Source organism: Oryctolagus cuniculus, chromosome 1 (assembly GCF_964237555.1).
Source record: "Oryctolagus cuniculus chromosome 1, mOryCun1.1, whole genome shotgun sequence".
Taxonomy (NCBI): Eukaryota; Metazoa; Chordata; class Mammalia; order Lagomorpha; family Leporidae; genus Oryctolagus; species Oryctolagus cuniculus.
Genome location: NC_091432.1, coordinates 69,311,504 through 69,328,291, shown reverse-complemented (window position 1 = coordinate 69,328,291; position 16,788 = coordinate 69,311,504). Strand labels below are relative to the sequence as shown.

At 49.4% G+C, this 16,788-nt stretch overlaps 1 protein-coding gene across 1 annotated transcript in view; it reads left to right on the top strand.

The window, feature by feature from the left end:
- Positions 1 to 16,788, top strand: part of GAB2 (GRB2 associated binding protein 2) — a 187,056-nt gene that overhangs the window by 161,961 nt on the left and 8,307 nt on the right. Inside the window, exon 3 of the mRNA XM_051822089.2 lies at positions 2,533 to 2,776. Coding sequence (XP_051678049.2) covers positions 2,533 to 2,776 — 244 coding nt within the window. The remainder of the gene's footprint in view (positions 1 to 2,532; positions 2,777 to 16,788) is intronic.

Here is a 16,788-nt window from a genome sequence, read left to right as displayed (position 1 = left end):
CCCAAGACCTGCAGGTAAACAGACTGGGGTGCACACAGTTGACTCCATAGCCTGAGCCCAACGCAGAGGGCAAGGTGGGTCACTCCTGTTGTCTTCACATGCACGTGCCCAACTCAGGAGCATCAAGAGAGCACACCGGGTGACCAGACAGCAGCAGTGGGCTTGTCGGGCCGTGTTCTGCAGACGCTGAGGAGTCCGTGGGTGCTGTGCACACGTGTTTAGTGAGTTGTATCACTGGGCTTGATCCTGGGGATAAAATCTCGACAGAAGATATGGAATCTCTGCCCTTACTGAGTTTACAGCCTAATATACTGGGTAATGAGAGTGATGTTGGTGTTTTTTTAGAATTCTGTTTGAAACACGAGGGAGTACACAAGAACACAGTTGAAGAAATAAATGGGACAGTAACAAAGACTTTTTTTTTTTTTTAATTTTATTTGAAAGGAAGACAAATCTTCTGTCCACTAGTCCACTCCTGAAATGCCCACAACAGCCAGGGCTAGGCCAGAGTGAAGTCAGGAGCCAAGTACTCAATCCAGGTTTCCCACATGAGTGGCCAAGACCCAGTGTACCTGCAGCCTTTCCAAGGTACACAATAGCAGGAAGCTGGATTAGCAAGAGTAGCCAGGACTTGGAGCAGGCACCCCGATGTGGTATGTAGGCATCCCAAGTGGCAACTCAACCGCGGAGCGGCAACTGAAGCTGTGGGAGCAGGTGGGATGACCCCAGGAGAGGCTCCAGGGCCGCCGGAAGGTCTGGAGCGAACCCTGTGGAATCCTCACTGGAGGGCCAGCAGGGGAAGAGGCGTTCAGGAAGAGCCGGGAATCTGGAGTCTTACCAGAGGTTTGCTTTCTGCACTTCCCTGTGTCTTCTCAGGCAGCGGCTTGTATTCACTTCCTGGCACGTGGCTGCTCTCTGTTCCCTCGAGTAAACCCTCTCTGCTCCACTATTAGCGAGTTCATCTTGCAAATCTAATGGAGTAATGGAGCCATTGATTCCCTTAACAAACGTCCAGTTCACTGCAGGACCTGTAATGGGAATTCATTTTGGAGGTCAAGACGGCTGTCAATGGAGCAGTTTTCCCCAGAGGCCCCGTGGCGCTCGCTGCTGTACACTGGCAGGAGTTGTCCTGCTCCACATCAGAGACAACCGAAGAGTAATTAATGCTGTGGAGCATTAATGAGCTGGTGATCCTGCGCAGGGCCTTGAGAAGGGCACATTATGAAATAGGTCAGAAAACAGGAAGAAGGAAGAGAACTGTGTCCCCTCTGATACAGCCAGAATAACCCCAGAAGCCAGCATCACACTACCAAAACATCATCCCACTAGGTAGCACATTGCCTGAAACAGCATCTTTAATCCTTCATTTCTTTTAAACAAGAAGTTTCTCTGTTGGAGTTTTTGGATGCTGACTGGGTGTTTTTGCTTATTCTGCAAACATCAACTAAGAACCTTCTATGCACCTTGCTTTTTTTTTTTATTTTTTATTTTTTATTTTTTGTAAATGCTGGGATTATATAGGTAATAGCCTCACAGTCACTGCTCTCAGAAACCCACAGCTAAACAAGGAAACAGAGTGACTGTGAATGTAGCAGAAGCCTGGGCCAAGTTCTGTTGGCACCAAGAAGAACAGCGAAGTCCAGGAAGGTTTCAGAGAGAATGTGATATCCATGCAGGGGTCTTAAAGTCTGCAAATGAGTTTGCCAGTAGAGCAGAAGTGAAATCCAGTCGGAAGGAACAGCATAAGCCAAAAGCAAAAAAAAAAAAAAAAAATTATATAAAAGGGGCTGGTGTTCAGCGACTGATGATGCTTCCATATGCCTTGTTTATGGGTGGAGAAAAGCAGGAAATAGGTCAGACTGTGAAAGGCCTTGTATGTTGTGCTAAGGAATTTGGGCTTAGAGAGCCAGCCAAATGAATAATGCCCTTGGCTTGGGGTGTAGCACTCTAAGCTATTATCTGTCCTTAATACCTCACTTCCGTTCTAACACAACACGAGCATTTTTGATAAGACTGGGGGTGGGGGCAAAAAGACCCAGTGACGGAGTGGTGGGGAGTGGGAGCATGGCTGTTCTCCAAAGGCTAGCAGGAGGAGCTGGGGTGCAGTGTTGAGAGCGCTAAGGACACATGCGCGTTCACCGTTAATGCAGCCAGGCACTGTACAGGCCCTCAGCAAATGCGTTTTCTGTCAACAAAGTGTCATTGAACAAAGGCGGTCTTGGATCTGAGGTGACTGTAGCACGAGCCACTGAAGAGGGGGACAGTGGTGGTCACTTCCCCAGGCCGAGCTGGCCTGAGGCCAGGGTCACACTCCTGGACTGTGGGTCGCCCCGCCTGCCGTAGTGAAGCACAGGCCATAGCAGACGTGCAGCGCTCCTCCCGCCCAGAGTGGGCCCGGGGGGCAGCGAGGAGGGAGACAGGGGCGCCACTGAGTCGCTGCCCTCGCGATTTTGACTCTTTCTTTCCCTGACAGCCACTTCAGGCTAAGGAGCCGTGCCTTTCCCTTCACAGAGCTCTGTGTCTTTCTCACAGATTCCCTGAGAAACATTGCCTCCGCCGCGCACGGGCCCCGCTCTTCTCCGGCAGAGCTCAGCAGCTCCAGCCAGCACCTTCTCCGAGAGCGGAAGTCCTCCGCGCCGTCGCACTCCAGCCAGCCAACTCTGTTCACGTTCGAGCCCCCCATGTCCAACCACATGCAGCCCACCCTGTCCACCAGCGCGCCTCAGGAGTATCTCTACCTGCACCAGTGCATCAGCCGGAGAGCAGAGAATGCAAGGTAGGAGACGGCCCCGGGCGTTCCCCTGGCACGGTCCTTTCTGCTCCTTTTGCATTAACTGTAAGACAAGCATCTTTGCGGGTAAACAAACATGTTCGTAACAAAACCTCTTTCCTTATGTAATCTTCACATTTTAGTGGTATCACCTGTGATGCTGTGAACTGATAATGGGGTTCTGAAGAAACTTCCCATTATCAGAATTGCTATTAAAAATTTGTTTGATTTTTGGGGGAACAGGCATCGAGGTTAGAATTTGAGAACTGCAAAAAACAAACCCAGTTTGCCTGTTGCCCTTAAGAATATAGCTGTAAGGCCTTAACAAACTGCTGAACGAAGCCGTCACCTGCGCTGTGGAGCTGCTTTCTTCCATGTGGTAATTCAGTTGCTTGGCTGCCCTGGCCCTTGCTCAGAAGCCCCGTGTAGCTAGTGGTTACCATACTGGATGGATAGATAGCAGATATTTCTATTAGCACAGAAATTTATAGAGCCAAGACTCCCCACTGTGGAATAACAGTTTGTATTTTTGTTTTTCTGTCGCTGTCGGCTTTTGCAGAACCTGTACATATTCACATTATCTTGGATTTCCCATCGTTAGGGTACGCAAGAGCACTGAGCTGAGAGACTTTGCCAGGGCTAGTTCTCTGCTGCTCCAATGGCCAGCAAGTTATGAATTATGTTCCTTAATTAATTTAGAAATGGCAAGTAAGGAAACTGCTGTATTCATTATCACCTCACGATGTTTGAGAGGATATTTTCATCCATGTTCTCACTTGAAACAGCAAAACACACTTAGAAGCAGCCAATGTAGATAATTTATCTCCATTTTATAGATAGGGAAACTGAGGCTCACCACTAGAAAGTGGCAGAGACAGAACTAAAACGCAGATGTTCTCCTTTCCTCTGTAGATGGCTACTCTACCAGTTTTACTTTTTCTTTTCTTTTCTATTTGACAGGTAGAGTTATAGACAGTGAGAGAGAGAGAGAGAGAGAGAAAGGTCTTCCTTCCGTTGGTTCACCCCCCAAATGGCCGCTACAATTGGCACTGTGCTGTTCCGAAGCCAGGAGACAGGTGCTTCTTCCTGGTCTCCCATGTAGGTGCAGGGCCCAAGCACTTGGGCCATCCTCCACTGCCCCCCTGGGCCACAGCAGAGAGCTGGACTGGAAGAGGAGCAACCAGGACTAGAACCTGGCACCCATATGGGATGCTGGCGCTACAGGCAGAGGATTAACCAAGTGAGCCATGGCACTGCCCCCCCCTTTTTTTAAGATTTATTTATGTATTTGAAAGTCAGAGTTACACAGAGAGAAGAGGCAGAGAGAGAGTTCTTCCATCCGCTGGTTCACTCCCCAATTGGCTGCAACAGCTGGAGCTGTGCTGATCTGAAGCCAGAAGCTTTTTCTGGGTCTCCCACGTGGGTGCAGAGACCCAAGGACTTGGACCATCTTCTACTGCTTTTCCCAGGCCATAGGAGAGAGTGGATCAGAAGTGGAGCAGCCGGGACTCGAACCGGCATTCATATGGGATGCCAGCATTGCAGGCATAGGCTTTACCTGCTACGTCACAGCACTGGCCTCAGTAAGTAGTTTGAATATTAGACCTACTGTAACAGTTATAAACTCCGGACAAAATATTTTTTAAAAAACCTGTTTGAAAGCACTGAACAATAAAATACTGGGCAGAAACTGGAAGAGATTTGTTCCTTTAAAGAAGGGAGATTATATTTACGTGGCTTTTCTTATAAGTCCCTATATTATATCATCTAAAATGTTTGTTATACAATAAAAGATTGCCAGACATATGAAGAAACTATGGAACCAACCCAAAGTTGAGAGAACTCACTACATAGTAACAGATCCAAACAAACCCCAACTTTGGAGCTACCCTACAGAGATTTTTAGATAATTGCTAATTTTTAGTCTGTGACAGGGAATGGATATCATAGGTGATAAACGGTGAATTTTAGAACTGTAGAAACTCTGGAAAAGAATTCAGGTGCTCCAGTTTCGTTTTGGTGCCAAAAGCCACTTCTGGCTGTCCCTCACACTGATTACAACTAAAAATTCCAGACAGAACCTCAATACGGTTACCCAAAGACTCCAAAAAAACAATAAAAAGCAACAGATTGTGGAGGGGAGAAAATCTGGAGACGCTGCTGCACACAGGTGAATTTTCTGTCTCTCATGGGCTTGCCTCCAGGGCAGGCCCTATCGCAGAGCAGTGTAGTAGAGCAAGGTGGTTACCCACGTCAAAGAAACCTCATCTCTCTGGGTGGAGGAACCAGAAGAGAGCCCCTTTGGGGGCTGCAGTAGATTGAGTATCTGAGAGTGGAGAGATCTGGAGGCGGGATCTCCAGATTCTAGCTATGAAATCATACAGATCTTAGAGTCAGTTTGAGCTACATCTGTGGGACAGATCCAAACTAGCATGGCAAGGACTGTGTGGGCTGACCTAGGATTTGAATCACCACACACAGAAGGAAAGATAGAGTCTGCAGTCTAAACCTAACCCAGGTCGGTTTCCTGCAGAAACAAAAACATTCACTTTCTCTAGAAGATTGCAACAGAAGCTAGCATCTACATAACATAACATTAGGATCTAATCCAACAGTTCTGAGCCTACAGAGACCCAGCAGAATGTAACCAGTGGTCAATGGAAGGCATGGATGTGAACCTAGAGATAGCCCAAATGTTGAATTATCAAATTTTAAAGCCTTATGGTAACAGTATTTCACAAGATAAGGAAAACACACTTGAAATCAATAGAAAAGAGCTGCCGGCGCCACGGCTCAATAGGCTAATCCTCCGCCTTGCGGCACCGGCACACCGGGTTCTAGTCCCGGTCAGGGTGCCGGATTCTGTCCCGGTTGCCCCTCTTCCAGGCCAGCTCTCTGCTGTGGCCAGGGAGTGCAGTGGAGGATGGCCCAAGTGCTTGGGCCCTGCACCCCATGGGAGACCAGGAAAAGCACCTGGCTCCTGCCATCGGATCAGCGTGCTGCGGCGGCTGCAACGCACCAGCCATGGCAGTCGTTGAGGGGTGAACCAACGGCAAAGGAAGACCTTTCTCTCTGACTCTCTCACTGTCCACTCTGCCTGTCAAAAAAAAAAAAAAAATCAATAGAAAGGAAAAAGAACATTTGTCAGCCCGAAAGTCTGCATTCTTCAAAAATGTCCCTCAGGGATAAAAATTAAGACATTCTCAGATGAAGAGAAAATTAGATAATTTCCAGGATTCCTGCTTTATGTAAGTGATAAATCAGTTCTCCAGGCTGAAACAAGATGGTAACAGAAGGAAAGTTGGATCTAGGAGAAAGAAACAGAGACAGAATAGCTATAGAGCAGTAGAAGACTTTCTCCCTCTTTAAGTTTTTGAAGATGTAAGTAAATGTTGAAAGCAAAAGTTAAACATTGCCCAGTGAGGTTTTCACCTGCTCTTCTTTTCTTCAGTAGAAGAGTTCCCTTTACCATTTCTTGCCATGTGAGTCACTTCTTGACAAATATTCCCAGCTTTTGTTTATCTGGGCAATCTTAATTTTACTGTAAGTTTTTTTTTAAAGATTTATTTTACTTATCATTTGAAAGACAGTTACAGAGAGAGGTAGAGACAGGTCTTCCATCCGCTGGTTCACTCCCCAAATGGCCACAATGGCTGAAGCTGAGCCAATCAGAAGCAATAGCCAAGAGCTTCTTCTGGGTCTCTGACAAGGGTGCAAGGGCCCAAGCGCTTGGACCATCCTCTGCTGCTTTCCCAGGCACATTAGCAGGGATCTGGATCAGAAGTGGAGTAGCTGGAACGTGAACCCGCGCCCACATGGGATGCCGGCACTGCAGGCCAGGACTTTAATCTGCTGCACCACAACACCAGCCCTCACTGTAATTTTTTAAAGAGAGATTCTTGCTGGGTACAGAATTCTGGAGTGGCAGTTCTGTTTTCTCTCTTCTTTTTAAAGGTTTACTTATTTATTTATTTGAAAGGCAGATTTAGAGACAGGGAGAGAAAGAGGAATCTTCCATCTACTGATTCACTCCCTAAATAGCTGCAATGGACAGGACTGGGCCACCCGAAGCCAGGAGCCTGGAACTCCATCTGGGTCTCCCCATGTGGATGCAAAAGGAGCCCAAGTTCTTGGACCATCCTCTACAGCTTTCTCAATCACATTAGTGGGGAACTGGATTGGAAGTAGAGCAGCAGGGACTCAAACCGGCACCCTGCATCAGCAGAGCAGCTTAACACTCTGTGCCACAACTGGCCCTGGCAATTCTGTTTTCTTTGAGGATTTAAAGAATGCCATTCTGCAGTCTTCTAACCATCCTTTCTTTCAAAGAGAGAGAGAGATCAGCTCTTGTTTTTGTTCTTATTCTCCTATATGTGGTATGTTTTTCTTACACTTGATGATTGCTGGCCCCAACAATTTTTTTTTTAAAGAAAACATTATGGCACAGCAGATCAAGCTGGCTGCCTACAGCATATCAGAGCAGTAGTTTGAGTTCCAGATGCTCCACTTCTGATCCAGCTCCCTGTTAACGCCCTTGGGAAAACAGCAGAAGATGGCCTGAGTACATGGACCCTGTGGGAGACTCAGATGGAGTTCTGGCTCCTGGCTTCAGCCTGGCCCAACCCTGACCTTAGCAGCCATTTGGGGAGTAAACTAGTGGTTGGAAGGTCTTCATCTCTCTTTGTCTCTGTCTCTCTCTGTCTCTGTCTCTCTTTTTCACTCTTTGAATTTATTGAAAAACTGCTGTACTGTTTTCCATAGCAGCTGTACCATGTTACATTCCCACTGACAGTGCACAAAAGTTCCAATTTCTGCTTGCCAATGCTTGTTAATTTCTCTTTTTAAATTTTAGATTTATTTATTTTAAAGTCAGAAAGGGAGAGACAGAGAGAAGTGGTGGGCATATCTTCCATTCACTGGTTCACTCCCCCAAATGGCCACAACATCCAGGGCTGGGCCAGGCTGAAGCCAGGAGCCTGGAACGTTATCCAGGTCTCCCACATGAGAGGCAGGGGCCCAGTACTTGAGCCATTCTCAGGAAGCTGGTTCAGAAACAGAGTAGCCAGGACTCCAATATGGGATACATGTGTCCCAAATGACAGCTTAACTCACTGCATCACAACACCTGCCCCTGTGTGGACGTTTCTTTGTTTTTAGTTTTGTTTTGTTTTGTTGTTGTTGTTGTTTTTTAAAGGCAGAGTTATAGTGAGTGAGTGAGAGAGAATCTTCTGTCTACTAGTTCATTCCCCAAATGGTCACAACAGCTAAGTTCCAGGAGCCTGGTGTCCCACAAGGGTGGCAGGGGCTCAAGCACTTGGGCCATCTTCTGCTTTCCCAGTGGAGCAGCCAGGACTCTTTCTGGCGCCCATATGAGATGCCAGCATCTCGGGTGGCGGCTTGACCCACTGCACCACAACAGTGGCCCCAAGTGGACATTCAGCTATTTCTATTGGATAAATAACCTGGAAGACTATGCCCAGACAGTTTTTTCTGGTAAATTCTGTTGAGCATTCAAAGATGAAACCCTGCCCTCAGTCTTTTCTAAAACAGAGGAGGAAGAGGGGATCCTTTTGTTACCTGAGAGCAGTATAACTACACTACCAAACCCTCGTAAAGATCCCAGGGAAGAAAATTACAGGTAGATTCCCCCATGAAAAAAGAAACAGAAATCCTTTATTTTAAAAAAAAAGTGTTAACAATTGAATCCCAACTAAGTGTGGTTTGGGGTTCATATACATGCTAGGGAAGATATATGTGTGTATACATTAGAGACCAGACATTATGACAAGTAGTGTTTATCTCAGGAACACTTGGTTTGAGATATTTAAAAAGCAACCCTTGTGTGGCAGACATTTGACACAAGGGTTAAGATGCCACTTGAAATGCCCACATCACATATTGGAGTGCCTGGTTCAAGTCCCTACTCCTCCACTTCCCATCCGGACCCTTGGAGGCAGCAGTGACGGCTCAAGTGCTTGGGTCCCCGCCATCCATGTGGCAGACCCAAATTGATTTCCAGGCTCCTTGCCTGAGCCTGGCCTAGCCCTGGCTGTTGTTGGTATTTGGGAAATGAACTAACAGATGGAAACTCTCTGTTCCCAAATAAAATGAAAATAAATACTTTTTTTAAAGACCACACAGTGTAATTCATCACTTTAAGAGAATGAAATTGGAAAGTCATATAATCAGCACTTCAATAGACTCAGAGAAAACACTTAACAAAATTCACTGCTTCATTTAAAAAAAGGATTTCTTAGCAAATTGTGAATGGAAGAGAACTTCTTTAGACTAATAAAGGACTCCTAAGGATAATCTACAGTTAATAAACCTGAGTGAGAAATGTTGAACATACTCCCTCCTCTAAGGTTTGAGACAAGGAGTGAACACCTGCTTTCGCTATTTCTTGGTTTTGTTTTTTTTTTTTTTTTTTTGAAAGATTTATTATTTATTTATTTGAAAGAGTTACAAAGAGAGGGTTCTCCTTCTCTCTCCCCAGAGAGATCTTCCACCCACTGATTTACTGCCCAGATGGTTGCAATGACCAGGGCTGGTCGTGGTTGAAGCCAGGAGCTTCTTCTGGGTCTCCCACGTAGGTGCATGGGCCCGAGTAGTTGGGCCATCATCCAATGCTTTCCCAGGCCAGTAGCAAGGAGCTGGATAAGAAGTGAGCAGCCAGGGGGCTGGCACAGTGGCGCAGCAGGTTAAAGCCCGAGTCTGCAGCACCAGCATCCATATGGGCATCGGTTCAAGTCCCAGCTGCTCCACTGCCGATCCAGCTCTCTGCTGTGGCCTGGGAAAGCAGTACAAGATGGCCCAGATCCTTGGGCTCCTGCCCCAGTGGGGGAGACCTGGAGGAAGCTCCTGCCGCCTAGCTTCAGATCAGTCCAGCTCCAGCCATTGTGACCATCTGGGGAGTGAACCAATGGATGAAAGATTCTCTCTCTCTCTCTCTCTCTCTCTCTCTCTCTTTCTGCTTCTGCCTCTCAAAGAAATAAATCTTTTTTTTTTTTTTTTTTTTTTTTTTTTTTTTTTTTTTTTTTTTGACAGGCAGAGTGGACAGTGAGAGAGAGAGACAGAGAGAAAGGTCTTCCTTTGCCGTTGGTTCACCCTCCAATGGCCGCCGCGGCCAGCGCGCTGCGGCCGGCACACCGCGCTGATCCGATGGCAGGAGCCAGGAGCCAGGTACTTTTCCTGGTCTCCCATGGGGTGCAGGGCCCAAGCACCTGGGCCATCCTCCACTGCACTCCCTGGCCACAGCGGAGGGCTGGCCTGGAAGAGGGGCAACCGGGACAGAATCCGGCGCCCCGACCGGGACTAGAACCCGGTGTGCCGGCGCCGCAAGGCGGAGGATTAGCCTAGTGAGCCGCGGCGCCGGCCTCAAAGAAATAAATCTTTAAAAAAAAAAAAAAAACTGGTCGGCGCTGCGGGTCAATAGGCTAATCCTCCACCTGAGGCACCGGCACCCCGGGTTCTAGTCCCAGTCGGGGCCCTGGACTCTGTCCCGGTTGCTCCTCTTCCAGTCCAGCTCTCTGCTGTGGCCTGGGAAGGCAGTGGAGTATGGCCCAAATCCTTGGCCCTGCACCTGCATGGGAGACCAGGGGAAGCACCTGGTTCCTGCCTTCGGATCAGCGTGGTGTGCCAGCCGCATTGCGCTGGCCGCAGCGGCCATTGGAGGGTGAACCAATGGAAAAGGAAGAGCTTTCTCTCTGTCTCTCTCTCTCTCACTGTCCACTCTGCCTGTCAAAAAAAAAAAAAAAAAAAAGTGAGCAGCCAGAATTCGAACCAGTGCCCATATGGGATGCCAGCATCACAGGTTTTACCCACTTTGCCAGAATGCCAACCCCTCTCACCATTTCTATTCAGACTTGTACTTGGAGATCCTTGCCCGTTCAATAAAGGGATCAAAAGAAAAGGTACCAATATCATAAGACAATATTGTATCGATGAAAGGATGAACGTACTGATCACTAGAACTGAAAATTGAGTCCCGGAAAAAAGCACATACTCACCCACGCGCGTGCGTTTTTGACAAAGGTACCATTGGGAAAAGAACAGTGTTTTCAATAAAGTGATGCTGAAACAGCTGGATATCTATTTAGGACTAATGACATCAACCTTGCATATCACACTACCCAAAGATTAACAGGTAAGAAAGACATTTGGCCTTCAAGATGCTGTTTGGGATGCCCACGTGCCCTTTTGAACAGCCTCGGTTTGAGGCCCTGCTCTGCTGCAATTCCGGCTCCCTGTTAGTGTGTATCCTGGGAGGCAGCAAGTGATGGCCCAAGTACTTGGGTCCCTGCACCCATGTTGGTGACCCAGATTGAGTACTCAGCTTCTGCCTTCACCCTTGCTCAGTCCCAGCTGTTGTGGGCATTTAGAGAGTGGCCCAGTGGGTAAAAGATCCCTGTCTGCCTGTCTGTTTTTTCCTTCCCTTCCTCCCTCCCTCTCTAGTAAATTAAAAAATAAGTAGGCGTGGCCAATAAGCACCTTCACCTGTGCCCCTTCACGTGGAAACAGACTTGAAAACCTCAGTGAGATTCAGCGTTGGTAGGATGTGAATGGGCTTTACTCCTGCAGAGCCTTCGGTACTCACACTTTCTACCAGGTACTCCGGGGAGAAGGAAGGACGCCTTCTACAAAGTGCTTACACATTACTTACCTCGCAGGATCTCCAAAATAATTCTGTAAGGGTACTTTTGAGTGGGAACCGTGAAGAGACAATCAGCTTATTCATCTCTGCCTGGCAGTAACTGGACATAAATACGGATTACTTGGGTGAAATAGTATTTACCGAGGCTAATAATACCAGCCTCTGTTTCATTTATGGGAGAACCTGATATCGGGCTGCAACAAATTAAGCACCTTAGAGATGAAAGTATGAATTATTTATCATGGCTTTACTGTACTCATAGCCACTATTCTTCCTTCAAGTACTAGATGACATGCACAAGTATTCTTGCTAAAATAATGTGAGTTTTCCAAATCCAGGTCTTTCACCGAGCTAAAATAGTGGCTATTCGGAGTAGCAGCTATTGCCGGTGGGAAAAGTTTTGATCTGGCAGTGTCGAGACAGAGTTCTTTGTGCCTTTGAAGACAAATCAGTTTTCCTGGATTTATTTTTACCCACCAGCCTTTGGGGCTTCAGTGTGTAGCCAGTCTCTGTCTTCTTTCACAGAGGCTTTTAAACCTCTGACAGGTGATGCATTGAGGCAAGTCACATGCCCCGAAAAGCCGTAATTCTGGAGAAGGTGGGGGGTGTGAAGTCGTAAGGGGTGAGGTTTCCGAGTGAAAGCGTCGTCGGCCCTGTAGGAGTGTTCTGTGGAAGGAGGGTGGGTAAAAGGTGAAATGGGCAATGTCAGTGGAGAGCTTTCCTGTCATTGATCTTGCCCAAGGTTTCCCCGACTCACGCACCCAGCAGCTTGGATTGAGCAAGGGCAGAACATCCAAGTTTTGGTTTCGTTTATTTTCACACGTACAGCTACGCTCTGGAACCCCAGCGAGGTGAGCTGCAAACTTCAGCCGAAAGACTGCCTCACCCCTCGGAGACTGTGACCCAGATTCCTGAGGTGTCCTCTCCCAGGAAGGATCCGTCCGGGGCGGGTCGGCGCGGGACACTGGGCCGAGTGGGCCGAGTGACCTCCTCAGGTTGCTCATGACAGCTGCAGGAGTCTGAATGGTGGTTTATCCCCTGGAAAGCGTTTATAGATCAAGGTGCCCTTCCATGGGGAACATGCACATCACAAAGCAACCTGGGCAGGGCAGGCATTAGCCCAGCAGTTAAGATGCCTGCATCCTATATTGTAATACCTGAGTTCAAGTCCGGCTCCCACTCCCACTCCCAGCTTCCTGTTAACACACACCCTGGGAGGCAGTGGTGACGGCTCGAGTACGTGGCTCCCTGCCACTCCTGTGGGAGACCTGGATTGAGTTCCAGGCTCCAGCTGTTGGGGCCATTTGAGGAGTGAGCTAGCAAGTGGAAGCTCTCTTTCCCCACCCTCCTCCCGTGGCTGTGGGGGGTGTGTCTTGTGTGTGTGTTTCTCCACCTCTCGTCATTAAGGTAGAGTAGTAGGGTAGAGCAGAGCTAAGTCATGGTATGGAATGGTGCATAAATTGTCATAAAATTACATGGAAACATGAGCAGAAATTGGCTAGAAAAACTGGGGGACCATGTCTGAAAGCCCGGAGCGTTTCGAGTTTTCACGATGACCAAAGTGTATTCAAGAAGAGGAGGCGGGAGAGCCGGCAGCCAGGGACGGGCAGGAGAGGAGCGCTGAGCTGCTGTCCTGAGGGAGTGTTTTCTCCCCAACTGCCCTCTGCCTCCAGGGAGCTTCCCCGAATACTTGTGTGTCACCTACACCACCTCTGCCATTTCCGGTCTCGCTCGTGCGCGTCTCAGAGCTGTGCGGAGGATTTGCAGTGACAGCACATGCAATGTGCCTGCCACGGCATCTCCCCTCCCCTCCCCTCCCCTCCCCTCCCCTCCCTGTGCTCCTGTCAGCCCTGGGGGAAAAGGCGCTGCTTCTAGGGATCCATGCCACAAGAGCTCCTCAGGACACCAAGGTCACACGCCAATGGGGAGAGACCACAGGACTGCCAAGCCCTGGGAACCCCCCTCCTGATTCTTCCCCAAAGAAGCACTTGGTAGTACTATGGTTCGAGCAGGGGCAGAGCAAGTTCTCCTTCTAAGTATGTGACTTCGGACAAGTTTGTCTCCCTTGCTCGGCCCCTCTTACCTGGTTGTTGACGTACTAATGGTCCGTGCCCCTGAACCTGCATCCGTGTCATCCGCCAGGCCCTGTGCCACGTACAGCAGCACATGGCGAAGGGGCAGCCGAAAGACACAGGCCCGAGCGGCCAGTACCACGCTGGAAGGCACGCAGGCTCACAGTGGAAGGGGGGACTAGGAACCTGTGAGGCCTTCAAACCTATAAAGGCTTCTTTGGGGCTTTGTGTATGATGCTGGTATACAAGAAAGCATTCCAGAGAGGTATGCATGGCTCCCTAGGGGCTGGCGGTCAGTCTGTGTGGGGCCTGTTTAGGGGGAGCGGGTCCAGGAGCTAGAGAGGATGTTCAGGCCGGAGGCAGTGGGTGAAACACGAGAAGGGATTCAACGTGCCGATCCAGAGACCTCGAGCCGCGTCAGCCTGCTCTTTGTTCATTTCTTCCCTTGCGCGTTCCTGTGCTGTGCGTTCATCAGACATTTCTTCCTTGTTTGCTGTGTGGCGAGCACTGAGCCGGCTGCTGAGGGAGGGCGGTGAGTAAGACCGTGTCTTCAAGGAAGTCACCGTCTGGTGGAAGAAACGAGGGTGCGGGATACAGGTGCAAAGTGCTCGCTGCTCCAAGAACAGAGTGGGGCGGGTGACCGATTGTGTTCGGAGTAGAGGACGTAAGAAACAGCTGTAACAGCTGTGCCATCTGAGCTGGGTGTGACGGATGAAGAACTCGCCACAATGAAGTAGGAAGCCTTCCAGACACAGCAGCAGCCCAGCCCAGCCCAGCCCAGAGGCTGGCGTGCGGGACACGCTGGGAGCCCTACAAAGTGGGCTTTGAGGGGATTCTCCCTTGGCAGGGAGACAGAATTGGAGAGACATCGGAATAAGCCCGGGAGTTTGGGCCTAGGCCTGAGACACCGAGACAGGACGGGAGATGTCTGTGTTGAGACAGTCGGCAGGCATAGAGCATCTGAGAGGTCTTGGGCCAGTGGTAGGCCCTGGGCAGAGACCAGCTCAGCCCCTTCATTAATCCCGGAAGAAACACCACAGGGAACTGAACTGGAGTGGATTCAGTGGGACCCGATGGCGTTGGCAGGTGGGAAATCGTAGGTGGGTAGCCCCTTTTTTAAGATTGATTTATATTAAAGGCAGAGTGACACAGAGAGAAAGAGAGATCTTTCATTCGCTGGTTCACTCCTCACATGGCTGCAAAAGTCAGGACTGGCCTAGGCTGAAGCCAGGAGCCTGGAGCTTCTTCCAGGTCTCCCATGTGAGTGGCAGGGGCCCAAGTGCTTCCACTGACTTCCTAGGCCATTAGCAGGGAGTTGGATCAGAAGTGGAGCAGCCAGGACAGGAACCAGTGCCCACATGGAATACTAGCACAGCAGGCAGCAGATTAACGCATTATACCACCATGCTAAATCTGGCTAATTCACAATTGCATTACATCACAGTTATTTATCTTGCGGTGGATGCACAAAGCTGATAATGCATTTTTCAAGAATACAGTGCATCATCCCTGACTGTGATCACCTTGCTCTGCGGATAAATCTGAAACGTATTCCTCCTGCGTAACTCTCACTGTGTATCCTTTAGCCAACGCCTTCCTGCAGCTTCTGATCACCACATTCTGCTGTCTGCTTCTGAGGGCGCCTGTCGTGTGAAATGACACAAGGGAGGGAGGTCATGTGGTACTTGTCTTGCTTCCAGCCCAGCCTTCTAACACGCTAGCTCCTCCCCAAGCAGCTCGCAGTTCCACAGCCTGACGAGGCTCTCGCGTGTCCTGTGCCTCCTTCTCGTGCACTTTGCCTGGCCAGGTCCTGTTCATCCTCCTGGCCTCGCTCAGATGCAGATCTGTGGAGAAGCTTCCCTCCCACTGTCTGCCAGGCCTGCCGCCGGGGAGGCTTAGTAGAACTGTCAACAGCCACGGCCTCACCCCTGCCTTGATTGTCATGATTTGCACGCATGTCACCCCCTCCATGGCCGTGACACACACCAGCCACCATCACCGCCTCGACAGGGCAGGTGGCATCTCTGACTCAGATGGAAAGGCAAACACTGGTCAGTGACTGTTAAATCCAGGTGTCGGGGGAGGGGCTTCAATGGAGAGTCAGAAACTGCACAAGGCAGAATGAAAGGGACCACAGAGAGGGGATCAATGTGAATTCAGGGTCTGTCTTTGACACCCTCCGCGCTCAATGATCTAGGCTGTGGCTGCTCACTGGGTTATGTGTGTGGAATGAGACAGAAAAGGCAAAGGAATGCATCGGCCTTGGGAGGAGGGCCTGGGAAGGTTTGGGGACTGAAATGGAATTCCCAGCCATCAGGGGTGCATGTTTGCCTAAGAGGGAGCCTGCAGCACACCTGGTTGTCATTCTGAGGTCCTGGCCCCTGTTTTCTAGCGCCCTCTGGTGGCCGCATCCATAACAACAAGCTCCCGATGAGCACCATTCCCTGGATTGGCCTCGCAGGGTATTCCCCAGAGGTTACATGCAAATATGCTGTTTGCTGGTGAGAAACCCTAAGATCTTGTTTGTCAGCTTCTTGAAGACACCTATGGTCTCCCAAACATCAAGAATCACTGCTCTAAAGGATTTGTTTTTTTTCCCCCAATGAGCCCCTATGGAGAGCCCTGATAGAGTCAGGCAGATCTGGATCCTGCCTACCTAGAACTTTACCGTGCGGTCCCCAGTTTCCTGTGTTTTCCTCCTCCCCAGGACACAGAATCCAGGCTGAGAGCCACTCTGGGGGAGCCAGAGGCTTGCGGACCTTCCTGCTGTCAGCTCAGGGAGACCCCCCAGGTCCCGGCTGGGAGGGGCTCGGGCAAGTCTTGGGCATGCCAGCGACAGCACAGGAACGTCACCCCAACCCCCTCTCGTACTGCTGGCCTTCTCCCTCTGCACCTAAAGTAAAAGAAATTAACAATCAACCCCTTCTTGCTGGATTTGATTTTTTTAGCCTGGATATAGTTCCCAAATAAGAAGCCGTCTTTCAGATTTTTGGAAAAAGATCTTTTCCCCCCCTCTGAGTGTCTCTCAGAAAACCATAAAACGTGGTAGCAAAGAACTGTGTAACTTACGTGGAGTAGTTATTTATAAGTTACAGCATCTGCACTCGTTAGCTGGTTTATTTTACAGCAGGAAAACCGAGACTCAGAAAATGGGTTGCCGCTCGTGTCTCACAGCAGCCCAAGTGTTCTTTGCTGTCACGGCCATCGTGCTGCAATGTGTATGTTCTGTGGTTCTTAAAGCAGTGAACAGCAGTGAACTGAGGCAGTGTGCTAGTCTGGTGGTAGAGAGGGGA